Genomic DNA, 26,088 nt, shown 5'->3' with positions numbered 1-26,088 from the left:
GTAGTGGCGTAAAAGTAGTTTTTCGCCAGAAAATTCTCAAGGGGCAGGAATTTTACCCATCATTCTTTGCTGACAGGAGACAGATCTGTAGCTATTGCTGACAGGATGTTTTGGCTTCTGCTTCTATCTGGTGCAACAGCATCAGTTTCAGCTCAGAGGTGTATTATTGGCAGCGGCATAACAGTCCAGGGATTCGTCAGCCTCTACGCTTTTTTGGTGTCATTGTGATTGGCTACATTAAACTGTGCATTTCTATGAAGCAAAGAGATTGACTGGTATCATTTCTTGTTCATATGATTCTATTGGCAGAAGGGTTTATATGATACAGACATGTTTGATTGGTGTTACTCTGGTAATGTTGTTGGATGGTATAATCATCAGTCAATAAAGTTTATGAGTTTTGAAGATGCATTTCTGGCCATAAATGTCACAGTAAAAAATGGCATAATAACCACCATAAAACAAGACTATTTTATAGCATAAATATTCGCAAAAACTTAATTTGTCGCCAGAAAATTCGCAACTCGCTAAAATTACCCCTGACGTAAGCCGGTTCGTTAACGTAGTTCGCAATGACTTCTGGTCGCATCGCTGTTTAGTCGCTGCGAATATTCTGGCGGAAAAATATTCTCAGAAATAACATGCGGAAACTTAAAGGCAGATTTAGCGCACTTTAGTAAATGGACCCCCATGTGCTAGAACTGGAGTTCCTATGTGGTAAACACATTTGGTGTTCATCTTCCCTTGTGCCCTTGGCGGGGAAGAAGCATAAGGAATTAAGTACATTAACACCATCCTTTCTAAGTGTAGAAGATGAAGTATCTTCCAGGACAGCATGGGGCAACATTTTGTGGGGGGGGGTGGCCATATTTGTGCAAACCTACAAAGTAATAAATTCAGTGAATGTAAACAACTTACACTGTCTCCCCAAAGAAGAAAGCATGTTCAGATGCATACTCTTTAACACCCTTTTCCCCATGTTGGTTGAGTGGGCGATTCTATAGATTGTTATATATGAATGCATCCAATTTATTGCACTTACCTACTGTATATATGGCTGTGGACCATAAAACATCTATAGAAAATGCAATGAAGTAATAAAACTCATTTAGACACAAAACAGACTCAATGGAAAAACAATATATAATCATGTATATTCAGAAGGAAGGCAGATCGCCTTCCTTCCTAATATACACGCGGCCCAACAGAGAAGCCATATTTGTTGCTGTTTCTAGAGCTAATTTATCTTGTGCAATGCAGGTGTCCTGCACCCAATGAGGTCCTTGGTCTGTTATAGATTGCTTTACCACAATCGCGGGTTCATATATGATATAACATATAGCATGTCATACAGGATATAGGAGCACAGAGTGCAGAACATACTTTATATCCACCAGACACACAAAGGTACATATATAGCTGTACTGGTCTCAAGAATGAATCGGATATTTGCTGCTGCCATCACCGAAGCTCTGGAGGTCTTAATTGTTGTTGAGGACCCACCACGAAGCTTAAAAGAGAAGGAAACACTTGAATGGAGAAGTATGAGAATGTCAAACTTTAAAAACACTAAAATTAAAACTGCTCATTTGTAGAAAATTCCTTAGACCTCATCCACTGCTTCCGTCCATAGAAGCCCATATAATATAAAACAAAATAGGTTATGGAATAATGGTCAAACGCAGATATGTGCTGCAACCTTTTTGTGTTATTAAACAATAAAAGGTTGCAGCAGAGATCTGCGTTTGACCATTATTCCAGAATCCATTTCTTTTACAATTAAGGGTAGAACTACATGAGCCTCTTTAACGTGATCCTGGCGGATCTGACGTGCTGTGCCAAAACGCTGGCGTCAAGTCGGATGCGACGGAAAATAAGGTAAGCAATAGCAATGTCGGATGGTGTCGCAGCGTTCATCATATGAATTGGATGAACGCTGCGACACCATCCGACATTTGTATTTCTTACGTTTTTTTCGTCGCATCTGACTCGATGCCTGCGTAGTGGCGCAGCGATTCGGCTCCACCAGAAGCACGTTGAAGACGCTTGTTTAGTTCTACCCTTATGGTTCACCTTTAAGTTTTCTTTTAGTATGTTATACAATGGCCAATTCTGTGCAACTTTTCAATTGGCCTTCATTTATTATTTTTTATAGTTTTTGAATTATTTGCCTTCTTATGACTCCATTCCATTTTTCAGAAAGGGGTCACTGACCCCATCTAAAAAACAAATGCTCTGTAAGGCTAAAGATTTATTGTTATTGCTACTTTTTATTACTCATCTTTCTTTCAGGACCTTCCCTATTCATATTCCAGTCTCTTATTCAAATCACTGCATGGTTCGTAGGCTAATTTGGACCCTAGCAACCAGATTGATATAATTAAGAGCTGCTGAATAAAAAAAGCAAAATATCTCAAAAACCACAAATAATAAAAAATGGAAACTGATTGCAAATTGTCTCAGAATATGTCCTCTACGTAATACTAACAGTTAATTTAAAGATGAACAACCCCTTGAAGGTCTAGTTTACAGTCTTAGTAGTGCAGTGATGTCCGGAAAGGAAAACTCCTGGATAGAAATCCCACAATTGGGCATTGAGAAAAATGCTGACGTTAATAAGAACTTTTGCTGCATTTTCAGAGAAAGCAATGACATTATTCGACAATATATATTTGACTTTTCTAAATGGTTAAGAAAAACATCAGGCCAGTGGAAGATTTTGGGGCAGTGACTTTATCTTTCTGCCGTCAGTCTATTCATTTAGTTTAAGTTGCAGTTCTTATTTCTTTAAACATGGTCCTTTAAAGTGACAAAATGCTGTTCTTTAAGGGACCATGGGATCTATTATATGGAACCCCATTATCCAGAAAGCTACAAATTACAGGAAGGCCATCTCTCATTGACATCATTATAAGCAAATAATGCAAATTTTTAAAAATGATTTCCTTTTTCTCTGTAATAATAAAACAGTACCTTGTACTTACCCAACTAAGATATAATTAATCCTTATTGGAAGCAAAACAACCCCATTTTATTTAATGTTTAAATGTTAAATGTTTATTTAATGTTAAAACATTAAATTTAATGTTGTTTTTTAATAGACGTAAGGGATGAGATTCCATATTACAGAAAGATCCCTTATTTGGAAAACCCCAGGTCCTGAGCATTCTGGATAACAGGTCCCATACTTGTACTAACATACATCCAATAACAGTGAGTATTCATATTTAAGGAATGGAGATTCTAAAAAATAGGCTTTTTGACTTAAAAAAACTGCATACATAATTAGTTTCCTATTTAAATTCTATGTTTCAAACACAAGGGATGTACCATCTATAGGATCTACGGATATTAAGAAAATGTTTCCTTTCAATAATAACATTGCATATAGCTGAGATGATAGGTTAAAAACAGTTTTACTAGGGGAAAATTTAGCTATGTAAATATGTATATATTGTTAAGATACTAACCGGGTACCAGCATCGTTGTCATGACCTCAGGAGTTTCCAGAAAGTCAACGTTACTCCTTTGAAAAGTCTTGCTGTAATTGGTCTGAAGGTGACTGGGGAAAAAATGTATGATTTTTGTTAATACAGATATATTCCTTACAGAAATGTACTGTTAGCAAGAGCAGTTTATCCATTATGTTATATTTCAGCTGAAATGAATCTTGTGAGAAAAGGGGTGAAATTGCTCTGCTTAGAACTGACCAGAGAAAAATCAGATCAGAGACTTATCTCTGCTCACTAACTTCATTTTCTGACATTTAAAGACTTTCCTTTTCTCATAAAACTTGTTTTTAGCCAGTCAGACAAAATAAACAGCAGGTGGCGCTGTTCGACCAAATTCATTATTCAACCGCTAATGTGAAAAGTAGAAACATTAAATTGCTATGGCTTAGAAGAGCACTCTGAGCAGTTTTACATTCGTTTGTTTTTAGAGTGTATACTGTATGTCCTTTAAATATCTTTCTAGCCTATGGTGAAAGCTGGTTATATTCCTTTAGATGTGTTATAAGGATGCCCATCTCCTATACACTCTATTTTACCCAAATAGTTCATTATTCAATTTTAAAACATGAATTCCTTTTTCTCTGTAATAATCAAACAGTATATTGTACTTGATCCAAACTAAGATATAATTAATATCTGGAAGCAAAACAGTCCTATTGGGTTTATTTAATGTTTACATGTTTTTATATTAGTCTCAAAGTATGGTGATCCAAATCCCCCTTATCTGGAAAACCCTAGGTGCCAAGCATTCTGGATAACAGGTTCCAAAACTGTAGAACCAGCAGTTTAAATTTGACATTTTTTAAGGGGAAGTGTCACTTTGTAAATATATTTGAGTAAACATGTTCTTTTAAATAATCCTTTACTGATCGCTTGCTCCTTCTCAGCAGACCTTCTCTGTCTGTGTGAATACAGTCTTGAGTTGGAGATGATTTTTGACTTACAGTTTATACATATAAATGATTGGCCCGTCCTTAAGTTGTCACAATTACACTAGGCCTATAAGAGCCAAGGTCTTCTTACGCTGACTGAAAATACAGGGCTCCTAGCTTCTTGTGGCCCCTGAAATTCCCTAGCACATTTGATCAGTCAATTTTAGGGACATTTCAGGGAATATTTACCTGCTTCTACCAATCTGTTCAGGGGGTGTTAGAGCTCAGCCTTGCTCTTAATAAATGTACATAAACCTTCTGGATTTCCCAATTATAGCTGTAGGGACCCTGAGATTTGGGTGTATTTATCTCAGGTAGTTTCCCCTTGGAAATAGGACACCTAAGGTTCCTTTAGTTAACTCAGGCAGCTATGTCCCTGGCTGGGTCCACATTAGTTCACAGAGATTGTCCACTAGATGGCACTGTTTGTCAATATAAAGGGGTTTAGCACCATATGGATTCCCCCTGGGTACCGGGAGTTGCAGGGAGTTGCACGGGTACACTGGGGTCCGGGGCACACTACAAACAGTTTTAGCCTGGTCACACACAGCCTTAATAGACAGCAAAAGTACACTCAAGGGTGTGCTACATAGCAAATCTGCAGTCTAAGGAACTCTACTTACTTCTTCCAAATGTTACTGTTTTCCCAAAACTCATAAACAATGAAGCGTGGCTCATTCGCCAACGTCTGCACTGCGACACTATGGGGAAGAATGAAACATTTGTATAGATTAGAAAATAATCCCCCTATTAGGCATATATCACATTCACACCATATTTTTATTGTTAGTACAAATAAAGCGCCCCTGCTACAAGTCCATTGTCAACAATAATTAATGCACCTTGTTCTGGGCTTTGTGGCAGCTGTAGGTTTCATGATGATCTATCTCACAACTTCTTTCTGCATCCCACTTACTCACTGGTTAGTAATCACTGCAGCTTTGTCTCCTCCAGAGAAACAATTTGTTATGCCAGGCAGAAAACAATGGCTTCATTGTATTATCTACTATTTCTTCATTCAAGACCTGCATTGTTCCTTTAATGATAACTGTAGGGGAGGGTAAATATAAAGAAATTCCTGGGGCTTCAGGTGAAGATTTTTTTTAACCTTCTGCCCCAGACAAGATGAGCTCCAGTGTCAGGTTAATAACATTGATCAGGGGAGGCAGAGACCAAACTCCCCTTTAAGGGCTCTTACACACGGGCGGTTTTACATGCGCTCCTCTGTGTTGCGCTTTCTTCAGTTCAGCCGCAGGGGAGCGCAGGAGTAGACGCACTGAATTTTTGTGAAGGGGGCTGTACTCACACAGACGCATGTAAGCGCCAAACGCAGGTGGGACACAGCATGTTGCATTTCGCAATGCAGTTAAAACCGCCCGTGTGTAAAAGCCCTTAAAGGGCATGTAAAGTCTAAAATAGAATAAGGCTAGAAATGCTGTTTTTTGTATACGAAATATAAACATGAACTTACTGCACCACAATCCTAATCAAACTATTAATTTATGCTTTCAAAGTTGGCTACAGGGGGTCACCATCTTGTAACTTTGTTAAACATCCTTGCAAGACTAAGACTGTGCACATGCTCAGTGTGGTCTGGGCTGCTTAGGGATCGTCATAAACAAAGCTGCTTGAGTTCTGCATGGCTGGGAAGTAAGGCGGGGGCTCCCCCTGCTGTTCATAAGTATGATTGTTTCCCTGCTCAGCAGTTAGGGACCATCTGACAATTCCTATCCACAGCAGTAAATGAAGGGAGAATTTCACTGCATACAGTCCGGTTTCTTATAAAAATGGTACACATTTTTAATTAAAGTATATTGGAGATAGGTTTCTTTTTCATTAAAGAAAATAATTGGATTTTATTTTTTGCCTTTACACTTTTAAGGTGGTGTTCACTTTGCAACACTTTCCTCTGATAGTTCACCAGAAATAAAGTATTTTTTTAATTACTTTCTATTTTCTATTTGTGATTGTTATTCTAATATCGAAGTGTAAAGTTTAATTTTCCCATTCATAACAGGCAGCTGTTAGAATTGATACAATAGTTGCTAATATCCCACAGATGCTGCTGAGAAATGTATCAACTAATGGAGCAAATTGTAACAGTTCTGCACCTGGATTACTGAGCTGCCAGACTGAAACACCAGAAAAGGGAACATTAAATGGGTGGTTTACCTTTAAAATAACTTTTAGCATGTTCTAGACCAGGAGTGCCCATACTTTACTAATGTGAGGTCTACTTTTAGTAATGATTTCCCATTATGATCTACATCCATAAAAGCTTTGATAGCATTCTGTTCCATGAAAAATATTATTTAAATATTGATTTATACCTTTGATATCAATGATTTATGAGAAAATAAATATTTAACAAACAACTATTTCTTATGTAACCATAACATAATAATTATCTGAATAAAAAGAATGAAACAGGAGGGTGATTTAGACAATCTGTTTGTTGACAATAATTAGGGCTCATTTATCAACAATGGGCAAATTTGCCCATGGGCAGTTACCTATAGCAACCAATCATTGATTAGCTTTTTAAAGCCAGCTGCAAGTAGAACAATGAATGCAGCAATTTAATTGGTTGCCATAGGTTACCACCCATGGGCAAATTTGCCTAGTGTTGATAAATGACCCTCAGTGTCTTGAGATCTACTGATCACCAGCTAAAGGTCTACTGGTAGATCCCGATCTACCTTTTGGGCACCCCTGTTCTAGAATGGCTTATTCTAAGCAACTTTTCAATTGGCCTTCATTTTATCTTTTTTATAGTTTTGAATTATCTGCCTTCATCTTCTGAATCTTTTCTGCTTTCAAATGGGTCACTGACCCCATCTAAAACAAACGCTCTGTAAGGCTACACGCCTTTTCCTATTCAGATACCATCCGCGTAATCAAATCAGTGCATGGTTGCTAGGATAATTTGGACCCTATCATCCGGATTGCTGAAATTGCAAACTGAAGAGCTGCTAAATAACTCAAAAACACAAGTAATACAACATGAAAAGGTTTAAAGGTGAACAACCCCCTTTAAACTTAAATTTAGAAAAAATGGTAAAATAGAAAGCAATTAAAAAAAAGTATTTTTGGTGAACAATTTGAAAGCAACTGAACTAAAAAACACAGAAGCTTCCAAGGATAAGGCACGGGCTGAGCTAAAGAGCTAACAAAGCCAGATCCCATAGTGTTGTGGGCTCATAGGACTCAAGTTGGAACTCCGATGTGTTAGATGTCCATATAGTCTCTGTCCGGACACTGTTTGCTTTGTCATTTCAGAATTATGCATCCTTTATAGAAAGCAACATATAATACCTTTATATTCATTAAGCTTTGTGGTCCCAACCGCTAATATTTATTACATTATGTTGCCTTGAGCACAGTATACTAGGTTGTGACACTGGTGATAGCTGATGTAGATAAAGAGACAGACATACAGACAGAAATAATGTTTTACAGCTCTTTAGAACTCTCATGCTTTCTTGGAGTGATATTTCTCAAAATAAACAGATCTCTACAAATGCAATATTACAGCAATCCTTATTTTGTATCACAGTAGAAAACGAAGCTATACATTCTGCAGTCTCGGAAGTAAATACTGCGTAATGTCCAACAGAGGGCGCTGTTAAGCCAGCAAATAGCTTGCAGTTGTTTCATGCAAAGATAGTCGGGATAATTTCAAGATCTTTTTCTACTTCTCAGCATAAGTATATCTATATTACTCCAACGTTGTGCTCCAATGCTCATCTCATCATATTTTCCTCCGTCATGTTTTTTTAAATATACATTTTGTTTCATTTGTTATTATTTGTAGCACTGGGCCTGTTTGTTTGTGTAGTTTCTACTATCAAGAAATGTTCAACAATCACTTGGGGGCAGATTTACTAAAAGGCGAAGTGGCTAATGCTAGCGACAATTTGCTAGTGGTACTGCCCGCATGGACATCGCCGATTTACCAATGGATGCAGGCGCCAATTCACTAGCGAAAGAGACTGGCGCTAGCTGTCATTCGAATTCTATCGCCAGCGACTTTTCACTCTGGCGAACGGTCCGAATTCAATAAATGTTACCGCTTTCGCCAGAGTTGCCTTCGCCACCTCAGACCAGGTGAAGTGCATTAAAGTAGCTAGATCTTCCTTAATCTTCTGTCACTTATTTTGTGAGCCCAAAATGCATCAAAGTCCAAAAAACGCTGGCGACTTTTAATTTTTTCAGCCTGATTGCCTGCAAAAGACCTAACTTAAAACTTTTTTTGCGTAACCGGTTTTCCCCATACATTTACTAACATATGGAACATTAATTTTACAGTGGCCACATGTGTAGGGCATTAGAATAACTCTATTGTCTTTATTAAGGTTCCCAGGTTTTGTAACTATGTGCACCAACATTTAACATAAAGACGTCTATACAACTTTAAATTTCCAGCCCTATGCAAATTGACTTGAATGCAAAAACCCTAGTGAAGTTTCACTAGGCAGAAATGAATGCTAGCGCACCTTCACTATCAAATGCTCGCATTGCCGAACTTATGCTATCGAAAAGTCGCCAGCGTCCGGCGCCCATGATGAAACCGCATTTTAGTGAATCAGCATAGTCTGAGCACATTTGCGCCTGGCGCAGTCTAGCGATGGGTGCAAAGCAGTTGCTGGCGACCATTTGCCCTTTAGTAAATCTGCCCCTTGTATGTTTCTTGTCTGTCATTTTTGGGATTATATTCAAATACCACATAATGTCCAGTAGAGGGTGCTGTTTAGTTAGTTAAAAAAATGTGTAGTTACAGGATGATTCAATGTATTGATCTGTATATGGACTTCTCTTTAATACTCACTATACTTTGGAGACTCCTTGATTTTCAGCCTCTCAGAATAAATGATATGATTCTGAAATTATACTGGTTCATTGAGAAGTTTTAAATAATTGAAAAAAATAATTTGACTTTATGAGTTAATAATCATGCTATCATATCCAACTATAGCTTAATAACAGCGTGGTTGCTCCCGGTCACAAACAAAAACAAGAGAATGAGTAAGTATTCCCTGGCAAAAATAGCTAAAGCTATTTTTTTTATTAACAGTTTATAAAAAAATAAAGGTAAGCCCTATTGTATTCTTCCAGCAGTGCGATGTATCACAAGAGGCAGATTCTTTTAAGGTCAAAAGAGTTTCCCTGTTAAACTTTGCCATTTTAACCATAAATCTAATTTTTATCACATTTATGAACATTTTTCACTAATTTTCACCCAATTCAATTACCCTCCCCCCCAAACTTTTTGCCACTGTAGAAATGTTTTCAAAGTTTATAGGGGTGGTTCATCCTTACATTAGCTTTTTAGGGATTTATTTATCGAAGGTCGAGTTGAGTTTTTCAAGGTTAGTTTCACTTTTCACTTTTTTTCTGGAAATTTTCGTGGCTTATGCCCTGAAGCTGCTAAAAGTCCGATTCCGAAAATAAAAGTAAAAGTCAATGGACAGAGGTCCCTTTAACCATTTGAAGATGATTTTTGCCTTCATGATTTTAAGGTGTTTTACACTAATTTTCGCTCGAAAAGTCATTAAATTTGAGGTTTTTAGCTTATAATCTCGATAAATTCAAAGTATTCCAGTTTTTTCCTGATTGCATTCAATCAAGTTTTTTATATTCAGATTCAGAATTTTTATTCATAAATAAGCAAACATTCGAGTTTATTTAAATTATGAGTTTATTCGAAGTAGAAAAAACTTCACAAACTTGACCTTTAATAAATAACTCTCTTAGTATTATATTATATGTTATAGAATGGCCAATTCTAATCAACTTTTCAGTTAGTCTTAATTTTTTTATAGTTTGAATTATTTGAATTATTTGCCTTCTTCATCAGTAGCTCTGGTTTTCATTAAGTTAAAAGGGCTTTATTAGGACATTCAAAGGCCGCGTTTCATGCCTGGGTGGGCACCGACTCATCGGCTATAGGTCTCCCCCGTCTACCATCCTTTTAAAGGGGTGTCGACCAATTAAAATGCATTGCATCACAAGCAGTCTTGACCAATAGGTGAAAAGATCAGTACAAAGTGCAGAACCAATCCGAATGTATATTACATTGATTACATGTCCAGAGAAAGGACCAATAGAAATCTGTTACACAAATCACCCATATAAAAGCTATATATATCCAATATAGAGGAGGAAAGGAAAAATTTGGAAAAGTAAGAGAAAATTAAAAAAAAAGTTAGGGAGAATAATAAGCAATAAATAAATTACACACTCAATTTATTAATAACCAATACAGAAAAATTGTGTGCGACAAATTTGCAACAAATTCTTATTTAAACTACAATAAACTGTCTGTAACTTTCTTATGAGCTAAAGGGGGCCCATATCAATTGTTGAACTTCAAAGAGGACCGTGGACTAAAAATAAATCCCCAAAACCTCTGTTTTGTAGTTACACACCTGCCTATAACATCATGTTTTACTTTTTTGTGAATGGACATATTGAGAACTGGATATACTGTATATATTCTCCTTTATTTCCCTTTTACTTTCCCCTCCACCATGTTTTATAAAGATAAGTCTCTGGTTTCTGGAAAGTGATACATTTTCTTATTGCCTCCTATAACCCTCCTGTTGTGTTCTAACCCCTAAAACCCAAACGGAGGCAAATCTTAGCAGCAAATGAATAATCGTCATAACAGGGAAAATAAGGAGAAATAGCATCATGTTATCCAAGCAACCAGTCCTATAATAAGTCCCCTTTATTTATTAATGTCCCTGTGGACAAAATAAAGAATATTTATTAAAGGCCAAGGATGAAAAGAATTGAAAGACACTCTGTTTCCCTCCAGCTTTAATGGTTAATGCTTTAAAGTGAGTATAAATATCCTAAATGACATTATATGCAATTATAGCAACACTAGCATCAACATCAAACCCAAAGGAAACAATGGGAAAAGACTATAATAGCCCAGAATACTTACTGTAAACATCCCGTCTGAGCCGAGACGGACTCCACATACTGTTTGAGCGCCAGGCGGAATTCTTCCCCTTCCTCCGCTAGCACAGATAATTGGCGCTGAACTATCATTATATGCTGTGGAAATGAAACAGATTGACATGACGTGACAGGCAATGAAAGACCTATTAATGTATGCATAGAATGTTAGGACACGCTCAGATGGAAAGAGAAAATAGAGCCCAGGAAGATCTGGTTTATATTTGGCGTAGTATAATCGTCTATAGAATCAGCAACACTAGAGATAATTTAGTGCCGGATACTGTAGCAATAAAGGTGATACAATAGTAGCTGTACAGTTACCCCCCACCGGTAACCTTCTTATTTATAATAACAGGTAGAAATGGTGTGTAACAGGGTTTAGCCCTTCCTTTAAGGGACTGTAACACTTAAAGGGGAAGTAAAGTCTACAATAGAATAAGGCTAGAAATGCTGTATTTTGTATACTAAATATAAACATGAACTGACTGCACTACAAGCTTAATCAAACAAATAATTTATGCTTTCAAATTTGGCCACAAGGGGTCACCATCTTGTAACTTTGTTAAACATCTTTGCAAGACCAAGACTGTGCACATGCTCTGTGTGTTTTGGGCTGCTTAGGGATCATTATAAATTATCAAAATAAGTCAAATAATTTCTTCCAGAAGCATGGCTGCTAAGTAAGGTGGGGGCTCCCCCTGCTGTTCATAAGTATGATTGTTTCCCTGCAGAGCAGTTAGGGACAGTTTGACAATTCTTATCCACAGCAGTAAATGAAGGGAGAATTTCACTGCATACATTCAGGTTTCTTTCAAAAAACGGTACACATTTTTTAATTAAAGTATATTGGAGATAAGTTTCTTTTTCATTAAAGACAGTAAAAATGGCATTTCATTTTTTTGCCTTTACATGTCCTTTAAAGGGCCCTTTTCCTTCGCGAAAGATTCGGCCGAATGCCGAATCTGGATCCTAATTTGCATATGAAAATTAGGGATGGGAAGGGGAAAACATTTTTTACTTCTTTGCTTTGTGACAAAAAGTCATGTGATTTCCCTTCCTGTCCCTAATTTGCATATGCAAATTAGGATTTGGTTCCGCCGGGCAGAAGGTTTCAGCCGAATCCAAATCCTGCTGAAAAAGCCAGATTACCGGCCGAATCCAAAACCGAATCCTGGATTCGGTGCATCCCTAATTATTATTGCTATATTTTATTACTTAAAGGGATATTGTCATGGGGAAAAAATTTTTTTTCAAAATGAATCAGTTAATAGTGCTGCTCCATCAGAATTCTGCACTGAAATCTATTTCTCAAAAGAGCAAACAGATTTTTTTATATTCAATTTTGAAATCTGACATGGGGCTAGACATATTGTAAATTTCCCAGCTGCCCCAAGTCATGTGACTTGTGCTCTGATAAATTTCCCTTTTCCCCCCCGGCAGCCAAACAAAAGAACAATGGAAAGGTAACCAGATAACAGCTCCCTAACACAAGATAACAGCTGCCTGGTAGATCTAAGAACAACACTCAACAGCAAAAACCCATGTCCCACTGAGACACATTCAGTTACATTGAGAAGGAAAAATAGCAGCCTGCCAGAAAGCATTTCTCTCCTAAAGTGCAGGCACAAGTCACATGACCAGGTAAGTCCACTTGAGACTATTAGCCAAAGAGTATAGAGAAACCTTTGCAACATTCCCTAAACAAAACACAAATCATGTTTCAGTCTATTAAAAGTAAAAAAGACGGGATTCTTTTTTCAGATAAGGTTTACATCAAAATCTTAGAACATCACGTTATGCCATTTAATAGAACATGAAGACTTGTTATATATCTTTACTGATGGACAACATGAAGCACACAATAACACCTAGCAAAAAGGACGAATAAATGGAAGAGATCTATTGCTAAAAAAAAAACTATAAACAGAAAATTTCAGTGAATTGCATAATAAGTACAATGTATATCACTTTATCAAAGTGCTAAATCATGTGAATGGAGAAATAAATAGTGTATCAATCGGCATTATAAAGCAGCAGGAACAACTCCTGTGTTTGCCTTTGCTTTGTGTTAAGGGATAACCTGTATGTACTGAGAATTATTTGGGGAATTTTGTGGACAACAGACTGTGCAACTCTATGCAGTGCCAATCAGCGTCTTCTACAGTAAATAAAGTAATCTCTCTCAGAAAAAACATTGACTTGAGGAATGATTTCAAACAAAATTAAGCCTCTTTATAGGTCCCTGACAAGGCTCCTCCTTGACTATGGAGTGCAGTTTTGGAATTATTTGCGAGGTTTAAATTTGATGAACAATGTCTTTTTTTAACCTAAATTAACTGTGACTTTGTTATGCGGCAGATTTTAAATCTTTCATTATTCCTGACCGTCAGGGAATCTGCCACATTGATCAACAGTGAGTGAGCACTGAGCTTTAACACCATTGGAAATTGCAAGGAGGGATTAATGTTTTAGACAGGGATTAACGACAAATCTTTTCTGAACTGGAACAAATCATTACTGAATGGAAAAGAAGTTGTTAAATCGGAAATGATCTGTACTTTTTTAAAAAAATTCAAAATACTGATCATTTGTAAACTGGCCCCATAGTATAGCATAAATATTAAAAAAAAGCATACATCCAAAAACCAAAACAAAATTAAGTTATGCATTAAACTCATTATTCATTATTCTCAGTAATAATCAGACAGTCCCTTGTACTTGATGATAGCTAAGCTGCACAAATCCATGTTAATAAGGTCTTTAATATTTTTCATTCTAAGCAGTGTCTCCTTGTTACATTTTCTCTGCTAAAAATGTTTTCTTCATTAGTTATAGGTATATTCAGCTAACAACAGAGGAGTCACATTTCTTACAGTTAAAGGAAAACTATACCCCCAAACAATGTAGGTCTCTATAAAAAGATATTGCATAAAACAGCTCATATGTAAAATATTGAAAATTATCTGATCAGGTTTTTTTTTGGATGTTTTAATAATTAAGCAAACATTTGAGTTTGGTAAAAATTCAATTTTTTTTCTTTTCAAAATGAGAAAAATTCTCTTCTGCTCTACAAGTTTACCGACAAAGTCAAGGTAATTACCATAAAGTCAAGTGGAGGGGCTATTCTCCGCATTTTGCTGCCCATCTACCAATTTCTAAATTATGGTCTTCCCAAAAAAGATCCCAATAAAAATAGTATGAATGAAAACTAACACTGTGAACGATCTGAAAAAAAATATGAATACCTGTAAAACCTCTAAAAATTGGAGTTTTTCAGACAAAAAAACCCCTGAAAACCTCTTAAAGTCAGAATTGATTAAAAGCGATCCAATAGGATCAGCGCAGCTTCCATTGACTTCTATAGGCCCTCTTCAACTTTTACCTAGCAAATTTTTGTATTAGAATTTTTCATGTTTTTTTAAAGCTTTTAAGAATAATAGGAAAAGCACGAATTCTTAGAGATTCCTTGAAAAAATAAAAACTGGATTGTTAGTAAATGGGCTCTATAGATACCCATGTGTTTTGACTCCTAAATGAGCATCTTCCAACCTTCAAAACATTTCCTTCATGGAATTCATATATATTCCCCACTTCCTTGGCATCAAACAAAATTGTTTCAGGATCCCCACAAATCTATAATATTCCCACCCCAAAAAAATCCAAATTAACTTTGCATTGTATGTTTCATAAATTATTTCTTACATTTAAGCTTAAATAAGAAAAGGAAAACTTTGTTGACTTTTGAAAAGTTGGATAAACTGCAGGATAGAAATCTGTCAACCTATTCCAACAGAGATGCTTCTCTAAACTGTGAACATCACAAGATTTTAAAATGAAAGCCGTAAGAACAGCATGTATATATATATATTTAGATATATTTAGTATTTTATTTTGCAGAACATTAAAGTAACTATATCCTGTAGTTCGTGAATCATGAAAGCATATTGTCATGACGTTTTAAGGAACTAAATATTAAAGATGGAGATCAAGAAACCAACCAGACTTCATTGTTTGAAAAGTTCTTGTACTTGTTACTGCTGTTCATCCCCCAAGGGTCTACTGTATTTGCTTTTGGCTGTTCATATTGTACAACGGTCTCAGCAGGACAACTGTAAACTGTACTGATTAAATATTTCCTCTGTGGCCTTGCTTAGATCCTATTCATTAAAATGATGAAACAGAAAGGTAGCCTTTCATACATATTATTTTAGTATAGTTTCTACCTATTTTCGCCCTATGAATCCAGGATCTTTTGTTATTAGCAGATTACTAGGATTTTCCTTTATTATCATTTTTAGAGAATTGCACAAAGAAGCACTTCTGTTTGCCACTGGGAGCCTGAATATGAGATTACAAAGAGTTTGGACCAGTATTGGTCCCATTTTTCTATCCCTTTATCCAGGACATTTGCAAAAGTTCTCATATACACATATGGCCTGAGCTAGGGTTCATAACTTACTTAGCCCTGATATTGTAAGGTGTCAATGTTTTAGGACTTTTAGTCACTTAAGAGATGTTTCCTCATAAATATATAATGTGTCATTTACGTGTTTTTGAGTTTATTAGGAATCTGGGTGGTGTCCTGGTACCATCTACCACAGTTTTGCCATAGACACTTGGGGGCACATTTACTATTGGTCAAATATTGAGGGTTAACTAACCCTCGATATTCGGCCCTCAAAGTCAAATCCTTCAACTTCGAATATCGAAGTCGAAGGATTTAGCGCAATTCCTTTGATAGAACGAAAATTCTAAGGATTTTAATTCCTTCGATCCCAAATCGCCTAGAAAGTCTATGGGGACCTTCCCCATAGGCTAACATTGGTGCTCAGTAGGTTTTAGGTGGCGAAGTAGGTGGTCGAAGTTTTTTTTAAGAGACAGTACTTCAACTATCGAATGGTCGAATAGTCGAACGATTTTTAGTTCGAATCGTTCGATTCAAAGTCGAAGTCGTAGTCGAAGTAGCCAATTCGATGGTCGAAGTACCCAAAAAAATACTTCGAAATTCAAAGTATTTTTCCTTATAATCCTTCACTCGAGCTAAGTAAATGTGCCCCTTGCAGTTTACCGTATATCTCAATCACTTTCTCCATTTTTCTTCTTTCTTTCTTTTTGTGGCTCAGCTATCATATTATTTTTGAAAAGTGATTTTCTATTGTCTTGCTGTCTTTCTCGCAGCACTAATAAGCTGTAGGGTCGTATTTTTGATTTAGTTACAGCTGATCGGGGGCCCATGAGGGCTGGACCCAACGTATTTTTTTCCGGTGTCCTGCTGGTCCAGACCGACCCTGCCTCAAAGTAGGTGCTTATTTTTGAATTCCTGGTTTGGAGGCAAATTTTAGTTGAATAAAACCAGATGTTCTGCCAAACAGAGACTCATGTAGGCTGCCAGTCCTCATAGGGGATTACCCAGAGTCAATCACTTATTTGTCACCCCCAGGAACTTTTTACATGTTGCTCTCCATTTTTTTTTTACATGTGAATGTTGCTCATGGGTAAATAATGTGAATCCCTGCCTTAAAGCATATAACTTAGAAAAAGAAGAGAGCCCTAACATGCAGGGATACTGCTTAGTGATTTTTGCAGACTCTTTCCTGACTGTCAATATATTCCTGGCAGTCAGGAAAAGTATTGACACGTCAGTTTTGCAGTGATCGACTGCCTTGAGCTGCTGAACGCATTCATTTTCTTTGTTTTTTGCCAATCACCCATCTGAATCCTAAAGTGTTGCTAAATAGGAAATATCAAACTACTGGAAATCCTTCTGGACTACTAAATTCACTCCTGATTATTTAAATGATTTATTAATTGTAAAAATCTGCCCCTAATTTATTAAGCTCTAACACAGAGTGCAATGTGATTTTTAAAATAGAATTTAATGATCTATTCCAAATAGTCACTAAATTTTAGCTTTTTACAGTAAACCCCTGAAGTCTTTAGTATTGTTTAATACTTTGTGGAAATTCAGATATTATGGCCTTTATACTGAATATATATCCTTTTTTGTCAGGAATACATTTTTTTTTGGGGATTTGACATGGGAAAGATCTATTAATATAAACCAAATAGCCTTTTGACATCAGTCCTGACGCTATCGCTGACGTCCCAAAGGACATACTTATGTTTGTAACCATTTAGCAAACTGGAAGGGAGGACAAATGCAGCTTGTTAACAAGTTACACGAGTGTTAAACCATTATTTAATGGAAATCTGATGTCATTGAAATGTTGCCTTCTCTGTACAGCACACAGTTGGTGCTCATTTATAAACACTGGACAAATTTGCACCCGGGCAGTAACCGATAGCAACCAATTGTTAGTACCCAGGTGCAAATTTCACCAGTGTTTATAAATAACCCTCGGCCTGTGCTGCCATCTTGTTTAGTCAATGACATTGGGTACAGCAGAGATGTCCACAAATGCTCAGAGACTTTTAAAAGTACCCTATAGGTTTGATTAGAGACATTGTGATCATTTAACCCTTGGATACAGATTCCACACACCTATGTGCAATTCAAACCTTGGGCATTTTTTTAAACAAAACACGGCTGCTGGGCCATTGATTTTAGTAGACGAGTGGAACAATAATTACATTGTGTTTTTTTGAATATTATTATAATTTTAATAACAAGCTATTGATTAAACACAACAGCAGCCACAATAAAATACAGCATTATGTACTTATTTATAAGTCCCTCCATGATTTGGGTCCAGTGACTTACGTTCTAGTGAATAAGGAGAACTGATGACTTACCGATGTGGTGCTTCCCTCTATAACCTCTTCTTCTAGGGGCTCCATCTTAAGTTCCTTGGAAAAAAGAACACAATAACATGTTTCAAATATTCACAGTATCTCCTTTGTTTTGAGGGTGTCTGATACTTTGGTGCCTTCTGGATTTTTTTTACATCATGTAGAAGTACATAAGTAGTTTTCAGAAATTAATTGTACGATCGCAGAATTTGCGCTAAATCCTTCGACTTCGATATTCGAAGTCGAAGGATTTCAATTCCTAGTCGAATATCGAGGGTTAATTAACCTTCGATATTCGACGCTTAATGTATCAGCCCCTAAGTGTCTCATCCAGCAACACAACCTAATTGTGCAGAATAGTACAGTGAAGCTCAGGGGTGTAATGTTCTGTCACTTTGGTAACCTCCGGATTCGCTTCTTACTTTTTGGTAATTTTCAGAGCTTTCCGGCTACAAATGCACATGCAGCAAGTGCCAGACAGGCCGCAGTGCACCAGTACAAACAGGCGAGTATGCGCTCACAGTCCGTGGCAGGGCAGAGAGGAGAGAGGGGACCAGAATAGGGCAAGGAGGCAGAGACGGTATGGGGCAGATTTACTAAGGTTCGAGTGAATTTTCGAAGTACAAATAGTTCAAATGTCAAAATAATTTTTTGGATACTTCGGCCATCGAATAGGATACTACGACTTTGAATTTACTTCGACTTTGATTCGAAGTAAAAATCGTTCGAATATTCGACCATTCGATAGTCGAAGTACGGTCTCTTTAAAAAAACATTGACTTCAATACTTCGCCAACTTAAACCTGCCTAAGTGCTATGTTAGCCTATGGGGACCTGCCAGAGCATATTTCCAAGTTTTTGGGTACCGAAAGAAAATCGTACGATTCGAAGTATGATCGGAGTACGATCGTACTACGAGCAGAATACGATCGTGCGATGAATAAAATCCTCCGAATTAGAATGTCGGAGGATTCTATTCGATGGTCGAATTTCAAAGTATTTTCCACTTCGAAATTCGACCCTTGATAAATCTGCCCCTTATTCTTGTTTAACACAATGCGGGGAGGAAGCTGGGAGTGGGGGCCGGTGGAGAAGGCAAATGGGGGCTTTTAGCTGTAGGGGGTTTAGTTCTTCTTTAAATGCTGCATTGTAGGTGTTGATTAGTAAAATATGTTTCATGTGTTTTTTGTGTTTCTTGTGTAAACCAAGTTGCTTAGTTAGTGATATTCAGTATTATATCAAAACTATTTCAGACAATGGACTCATTTTCTGTTGAGACTGGGCAAAAATCACAAGACTAAAAGATAGTAGATAGGCTCATTTATATCGAGAAATATGGAGACTGAATTTTTTACCTGAAACCTTTTCATATTTCCATACTTCCATTTGGAAGTCATCCTACTTCCCTACTGCTTTTCCACAGGACAGGAGAGGAAATAAAATAGCCAGTTTATAGTTTGTCCCAGGCCTAGTAATGGGGTTAGGTAATTAGATCTTTGCCTTTCTAACTACAAGCCAATAACTGACTGTAAATGGCTAACAAACCATATGCACATTATAAGGAGCTTGTCTGACTGCAGTGGCTGCAGAGAGCAAAGTGTAATTAGAAGCACAATGATACTGTTGATGCAATTGAACTGCGCCTAAATCAGTTGTGTCTGATTCAGCAAACGGGGAGTGGTTGCGATGAATTTTTTCGTGGTCCACTGTGATGAATGACATGGGCACCTTATTCTTTTGGCACAAGTGAACTGCGGCAACTGACGGAGGAAACCCTGGAGATCCCGTGTTCCCCTATGTCTGTATGAGCAGTAGAGATCAATTTGGAACAAGAGACAAGAATGACTGAGCGGTGCCAAGCGCAACTATACAGAAGTGCAAGGAGTACAATTTAAAGCAAGTACCTTTAATGAAAATGGTTTTATGTGTGAATGATTGTAGGGAAAGTGACAGGACCACAACTGCATTTTCAGACCTACATGTGCTCTTATATTTTCCTATACAGCACGCCTCAAAATTTCAAATCTTTTCAATGATTAACTGATTTCTTTGTTATATGGAAATAACTATTACTGTAAAAGATGCTCAGAAAAGAGTCTGGTAGATGGTAAAGTTGCCCTCTCTGTTTACACAAATTTAGGGAAGGAAAACCCATGGGGGCCCTTATCGCTGTCATGCTGTACCTGTGTATACTGCACTGTATGCTGTTCATAGGAATAAATGAAGGCGAGAAATACAGTACCTTCTTCTCCAGTCTGTCAATCAGTTTCTGGAGTCTGTTTATCTGGGTCATCCACTGGTTGTCTTCCTCTAACAAGCCTTCAGCAAGAATAAATAATAGAACAGAAAATAAGGGTGAATTTGGCTGGAGAAAGGTGTAAAAGCGACTATGATTCTTCATCTTTCTATATCCGCTTCAAATTCAAATATGCTAAAGTTTCCCTGTTGCTTTTCAGTCCCGGCACTAAGTACACTGAGTTTTTCTGCAGACATTGCAGCTGGTTGATTTTCTAGAACACAATTATTTTGGGAAAATTATACAGTTCACTACAATATTCTCTCTTTACAATAATGAGAAGGCGCATGAAATACATCAAAATTATGATTACAACTGCCAGCACAACAATACTGAGGTTTACATTTATATAAGCAATGGCAATGCCAGGCTTCATATAAAATATGCATTTGGCTGGGTCCATAAAGAACAGAAATACTATAAGGGAGAATTTCAGGATTGATATGAGATCAGATAGGTGACGACAGGTAAGGGCTTTCAGTTGGACGGATAGAACAATTTTCCAGCATGCAGAGAGATGTAATAACTGCAGCTGCCGACTCCGTTCATTTTTATGTCTCAGAATAGAAATACTAATAATCGTGACCAGAAATACTTCAACCATGAGGATCTCAGTTCTGGCCTGAGTGAACACGTTGATCTTTTTGCATTTTCAAAGCGTAATTCTAAGGGACTGATCTTCTTAGGCACCAAAACTGACTCCTGGCTCATAATGCTGAGTATTTATACTTAGAAATATTTATTTCCAGTTGTTCTGGGTTTGCCTTTGGGGCAGGTACCTCTTGGGCTGGCAAGTGCTATAAAATAATACAGATAATAATAAAACCATGTAATTCAAGGGGTTGTTTTACGTTAACTTTTTGTATGTTATAGAATAGTTCAAAGCATCTTTTCAATTGGTCTTCATTTTTTCTTTTTATAATATTATTTGCCTTCTTCTGACTCATTCCAGCTTTCAAATGGCTGACCCCATCTTAAAAACCAATGCTCTTAAAGGCTACACATTAGGGGGCACATTTACTAAGCTCAAGTGAAGGATTAGAATGAAAAATACTTCGAATTTCAAAGTATTTTTTTGTCTACTTCGACCATCGAATTGGTTACTTTGACCTTCGGCTACGACTTCGATTCTAACTATTCGAACTAAAAATCGTTCAACTATTCGACCATTCGATAGTCGAAGTACTGTCTCTTTAAAAAAAACTTTGACTACCTACTTTGCCGCCTAAAACCTAACGAGCACCAATGTTAGCCTATGGGGACCTTCCCCATAAGCTTTCTAAGCTTTTTTTGATCGAAGGAAAATCATTTGATCGATGGATTAAAATCCTTTGAATCGTTCGATTCGAGGGATTTAATCGTTCGATCGAATGATTTTTCCTTCAATCAAAGCATTTGCGGTAAATCCTTCGACTTCGATATTCGAAGTTGAAGGATTTTACTTCGAGGGTTAATTGACCCTCGATATTCGACCAATAGTAAATGTGCCCCTTATTGTAATAGCTGCTTTTTATTACTCATCTTTCTATTCAGGCCTCTCCTTTTCATATTCCAGTCTCTTATTCAAATCAATGCATAGTTGCTAGGGTAATTTGGACCCTAAGAACCAGATTGCTGAAATTGCAAACTGGAGAGCTGCTGAATAAAAAGCTAAATAACTCAAAAACCTCAAATAATGAAAAATTAAAACCAATTGCAGACTGTCTGAGAATATAACTCGCTACATCATAGTAAAAGTTAATTTAAAGGTGAACAACCCCCAGCAGCAAAATGTCTGTGACTGTAAAGAAGAAGCATTAGAAATATCTACCCATGCTAAACTGGGGGCTGTTTGGGGAAAAGCTGTTGTTCCTCTGAAGCCTCCGATTGGATCGTTTTCCTCCCCATGGAATTGCTAGCATCTCTGGCTTTGCTGGAATTTGTCTTTAAAAGAGAAGCAAATAGCACTTTGTTTATATAACCGTATGCAGTATTAGATATACAGTAATTAGTTCTTATATTACTAATTTAGGCGGACACATCAAATTATTCGATTCCACTCAAATATTAACCCAGTTCTGTTCTCTGAACACTGTAGAGTCCCGATTGGCAGAGGGGAATATATTGTTTCAGTGTATCGATTTGACTAAAGAGGGGACAACACTGACTATGTGGGTGGTGAAAAAGGTTGTCCTTTGAAGTACACTAAACAGAAAATGAAATGCTTGTGGTATCTTGTGTGAACAAGGGATGTATCCTTGCAATAGGAGTTACTGGAGTCCGTGCAGAGTATGGAAGTAAAGATTATTCATTAGCTGAGAACATTTTTATAATGATGGTATTGTATACAGTAATTGTCAATGTAGGTGCGACAGTGATTTATTTTTTAATACGTGTAATTAAAGGACAAGCAAAGTGCAACTGACTGATGGGTGTGTAACACAATTGCTTATTTTTTAATTTGGTCTGGAGCTTCTCTTCTGTAAAAAACATTACCACTGAGCACTTTGCCACCATCTTTACTGTTTTTCCTTGTTGTTGTTCGGGACCAGTACATGCTCAGTGCAATAACATTTTTGAGCTTTCTATAAATGTATGAGCCGATTTCGAAATGACTATACTGTACATGGAGCAGTCCTGGACAGCCACAAGGAATCCCTGAGAAAGCAGAAAAACTGGCGGCATAAAGTACCCTGGGATGTTTCATGGACAGGGCATACAACACTCAAAATTGACATCCCGTTCAACACCCAATTCACTCTGAAAAGGAACCATTTGCAAGTGCCTAGTACAAGGAGCTTGCAGGCATATTTCATTAATAAAATTAACTGGGACAATTTGAAGATTATTCTCCATGGGTGTCATTAACATCACAACAAACAAAATTGTGCATCAATTTAAATTGTATTGTAAATTTTTCAAAGTGATGCTCCAAAAACTCGCTATGACAACTCGAATTTATCGGACATTTAAAATGCTATCTGGTCATTGTGGGTCACTGACCCAAGCCAAACAGCAACAAGTTTATAATTTTGGTTCCAAAATGTAGAGCTGCAGAACTCAAAGTAAATTCAAAAGCCACAAATAATAAAACAAAAGTATGAAACCTCAGCATACCACTCTCACATGATATGTAGAGCCATGTAAAGCTAACACTCCTTGATGATCTCTTAAAGGTGTCTCCCCTTCAAAGATTCCTCTTGTCCTTCCCAAACCACATCTCATTCTATCACGTCAGCTGCCCATTGCCCTAAACCTGCACTGAGAACACAGTGTAGCACAGCAAGGTTGGTGGCCACATATCTGGCTTCACGTTTGTTGTACACGTTTGGTGTACAGGCTCCATGGCAATGGTCCCCAACCAGTGGCTTGTGAGAAAATATGTTGCTCATAAACCCCTTGGATGTTGCTCCCAGTGGCCTCAAAGAAGGTGCTAGTTTTTGAACTCCTGGCTTGGAGGCAAGTTTTGGTTCTGTAGGCTGCCAGTCCACATAGGGGCTACCAATAGACAATCACAGGCCTTATTTGAAACCCCCAGGAACTTTTTGCATGCTTGTGTTGCTCTTCAACTTTTATTTACATTTGAATGGGGTTCACCTGTAAAAAAGGTTGGGGATCCCTTCTCCAAGGCATTCATTAAAATTAGGAAGCCAGTTGGGGGTGTTTTGTTTTTCTTTAAGATAAAATTACCCATGTAACCTTTTAAAAACCAATGGTTTGGGCATGACTGGAAGCCAATTGGGAGTGTTTTGTTTTTCTTTAAGGTAAATTACCTCTCTAACCTTTTAAAAACCAATGGTGTGGGCATGACATAATAGTAAAAACCTCCTCCGAGGTAATGCAAGGGCCCAACTTAAGTGAAAAAAGGGGTGTGGGATACAAGCCATGCCTCCTGTGAGAAGTGCTTTGTGTTTCTTTGGTTGAAAATTCCTTTATTTAGAGTTTATAGATATATAGATCTCTTTTATTCTGTTGCACATTTAGCAGTTAAAAAACTAAAAGCAGTAAGTAAACAAAATTTCCATACCTCTAGACGCTCTGCTCTATTATGTATGCCTCCTGCCGCTCTTACTGGGAATTTGCAAATTGTTCCTGAACATGCTCTCTAGTCCCTTGATAAACTGGGTATCAAAAACAATGTTGCCTCTATTATCCTAATGCTCTTTGAGGCATCGCTCACAAGTACGTACCTTTCTAATCGCGTTTGCTCCTCCGTAGTTTCCATGGCACATTCTAAGGAATTCTGAAGAGACTGCAGCTGGTTCAGCGTCTCCTTCAACAAAAAACGTGTCACAAACTGTTCCAGTTTTGAGGCGGTTTGATATTGCTGAAATTATAGAAAGAAAACCCTTTACTGGAAAAAATATTCAAAAAGTGGGAATTCAGTGTTCCAAGTGCTTGTTCAGCTGTAGCAAGACCAGAAAAAAACATGATGATGAGCCTTGCTGAGTAATGTGGCCTAAATTAACAGTGTGTATTCCTGAATGGAATCCTATTTGTTTTGTTATAAACAAAAAAAAACAATAAACATGGTTGATTCAAATTTGGACTATAGAAATGATTGTGCTATATGCAAACTCAGATGAATTGCTAGGATTCCATAGGCTTAGATATGGACCTCTTTTTTTTGTCTTGACATATGTACATTATAAGGACAAACATATGTGTATACCCCTTCTAAATAATGGAACTGGCTATTTCATGTTATATTCATAATTTCCAACACAGGAGCAACTATATCATACAATGACATTGTTGTCAGTCATGGAAGGACATTTCCTGGATCATGGATAATGTAGGGTCCATGCAGAAAGGGTTTCCTGAGACAGGAACTTGCCTGCACATAACCCTGCCCTCACCAACTAAATGCCTGTGGGATGAATTGGAATGCCAACTGAGAGCCAAACCTGATCCCCAACATCAGTGCCCAATATCTTACATACACAGGGAATTAAATCCCACCACTAATGTTTCAACATTTCGTGGAAATCCTTCTCTGGAGAATATCGGGGCACAGAGTAAAAAACATATTTATACCCTTGGTTTTCGAATGCAATGTTGGACAGCCAGGTGTCCACATACTTAGCCAGGGCCTTAATCAGAGGGGGAAAAGGGGGTACATTCGTACCGGGCCCAGGCATAAAAGGAGGGCCTGACTGTGCTGCACTTTTCGAATTAACCAGGCCCCCCTTGACAGTCCTGAAGACCCTAACAGCCGAAGATCCAAAGACCCGAAGACCTGAAGCCGAAGACGCAAGAGCTGAAGACGCAAACTGAGCTGAAGCCGCGAATGAGAGAATCATTAACTTCTGTTTATGATGGTATGTTACAACTTAGTCCAAAAACTGCTTCGTTACCTGAATGTTTAAATGACATTTTTGAGAAATATTAGGTCTTTCTTCAAACCTTTCAGGTCTATTTTTTGCAGTGAGCAAAGATTTCAAACTATGAATAACATGACAAATCTTCATTTTACACCACGTGACTGGCAAGTTTGTATTAGCTAGATCCAATAACATTCATAAGGCAATGCATTTTGCTTTTGATACAATGCCTAAATGAGTGGTGACCTCAGATCTAACCGGGTCCATTTGGAGTCAGAGAGAACAACCCTAACCTTGATAGTTTATTCTCATAATTTAAATCTTCC

The 26,088-nt window shown here is 37.4% G+C and overlaps 1 protein-coding gene across 2 annotated transcripts in view; it reads right to left on the bottom strand.

Annotated features, from left to right (window-relative positions):
* Window positions 1–462: 462 nt before the first annotated feature.
* The window catches only part of necab1.L (N-terminal EF-hand calcium binding protein 1 L homeolog), a 118,956-nt gene continuing 93,330 nt past the window's right edge, over window positions 463–26,088 (bottom strand). For both annotated transcript variants that reach the window (XM_041566543.1, XM_041566544.1), the window contains exons 6-13: window positions 24,629–24,765; window positions 22,270–22,382; window positions 20,406–20,482; window positions 18,167–18,220; window positions 11,397–11,509; window positions 5,068–5,145; window positions 3,471–3,562; window positions 463–1,510 (exon numbers count right to left, since the gene is read on the bottom strand). In XM_041566543.1, the coding sequence (XP_041422477.1) occupies window positions 1,482–1,510; window positions 3,471–3,562; window positions 5,068–5,145; window positions 11,397–11,509; window positions 18,167–18,220; window positions 20,406–20,482; window positions 22,270–22,382; window positions 24,629–24,765 (693 nt within the window). In that variant the 3' untranslated portion in view covers window positions 463–1,481. The remainder of the gene's footprint in view (window positions 1,511–3,470; window positions 3,563–5,067; window positions 5,146–11,396; window positions 11,510–18,166; window positions 18,221–20,405; window positions 20,483–22,269; window positions 22,383–24,628; window positions 24,766–26,088) is intronic.

The sequence above is a fragment of the Xenopus laevis genome, chromosome 6L, assembly GCF_017654675.1.
Source record: "Xenopus laevis strain J_2021 chromosome 6L, Xenopus_laevis_v10.1, whole genome shotgun sequence".
NCBI classification, from domain to species: domain Eukaryota; kingdom Metazoa; phylum Chordata; class Amphibia; order Anura; family Pipidae; genus Xenopus; species Xenopus laevis.
The sequence above is the reverse complement of the archived record's forward strand: the minus strand, read 5'-3'. Positions and strand labels throughout refer to the sequence as shown.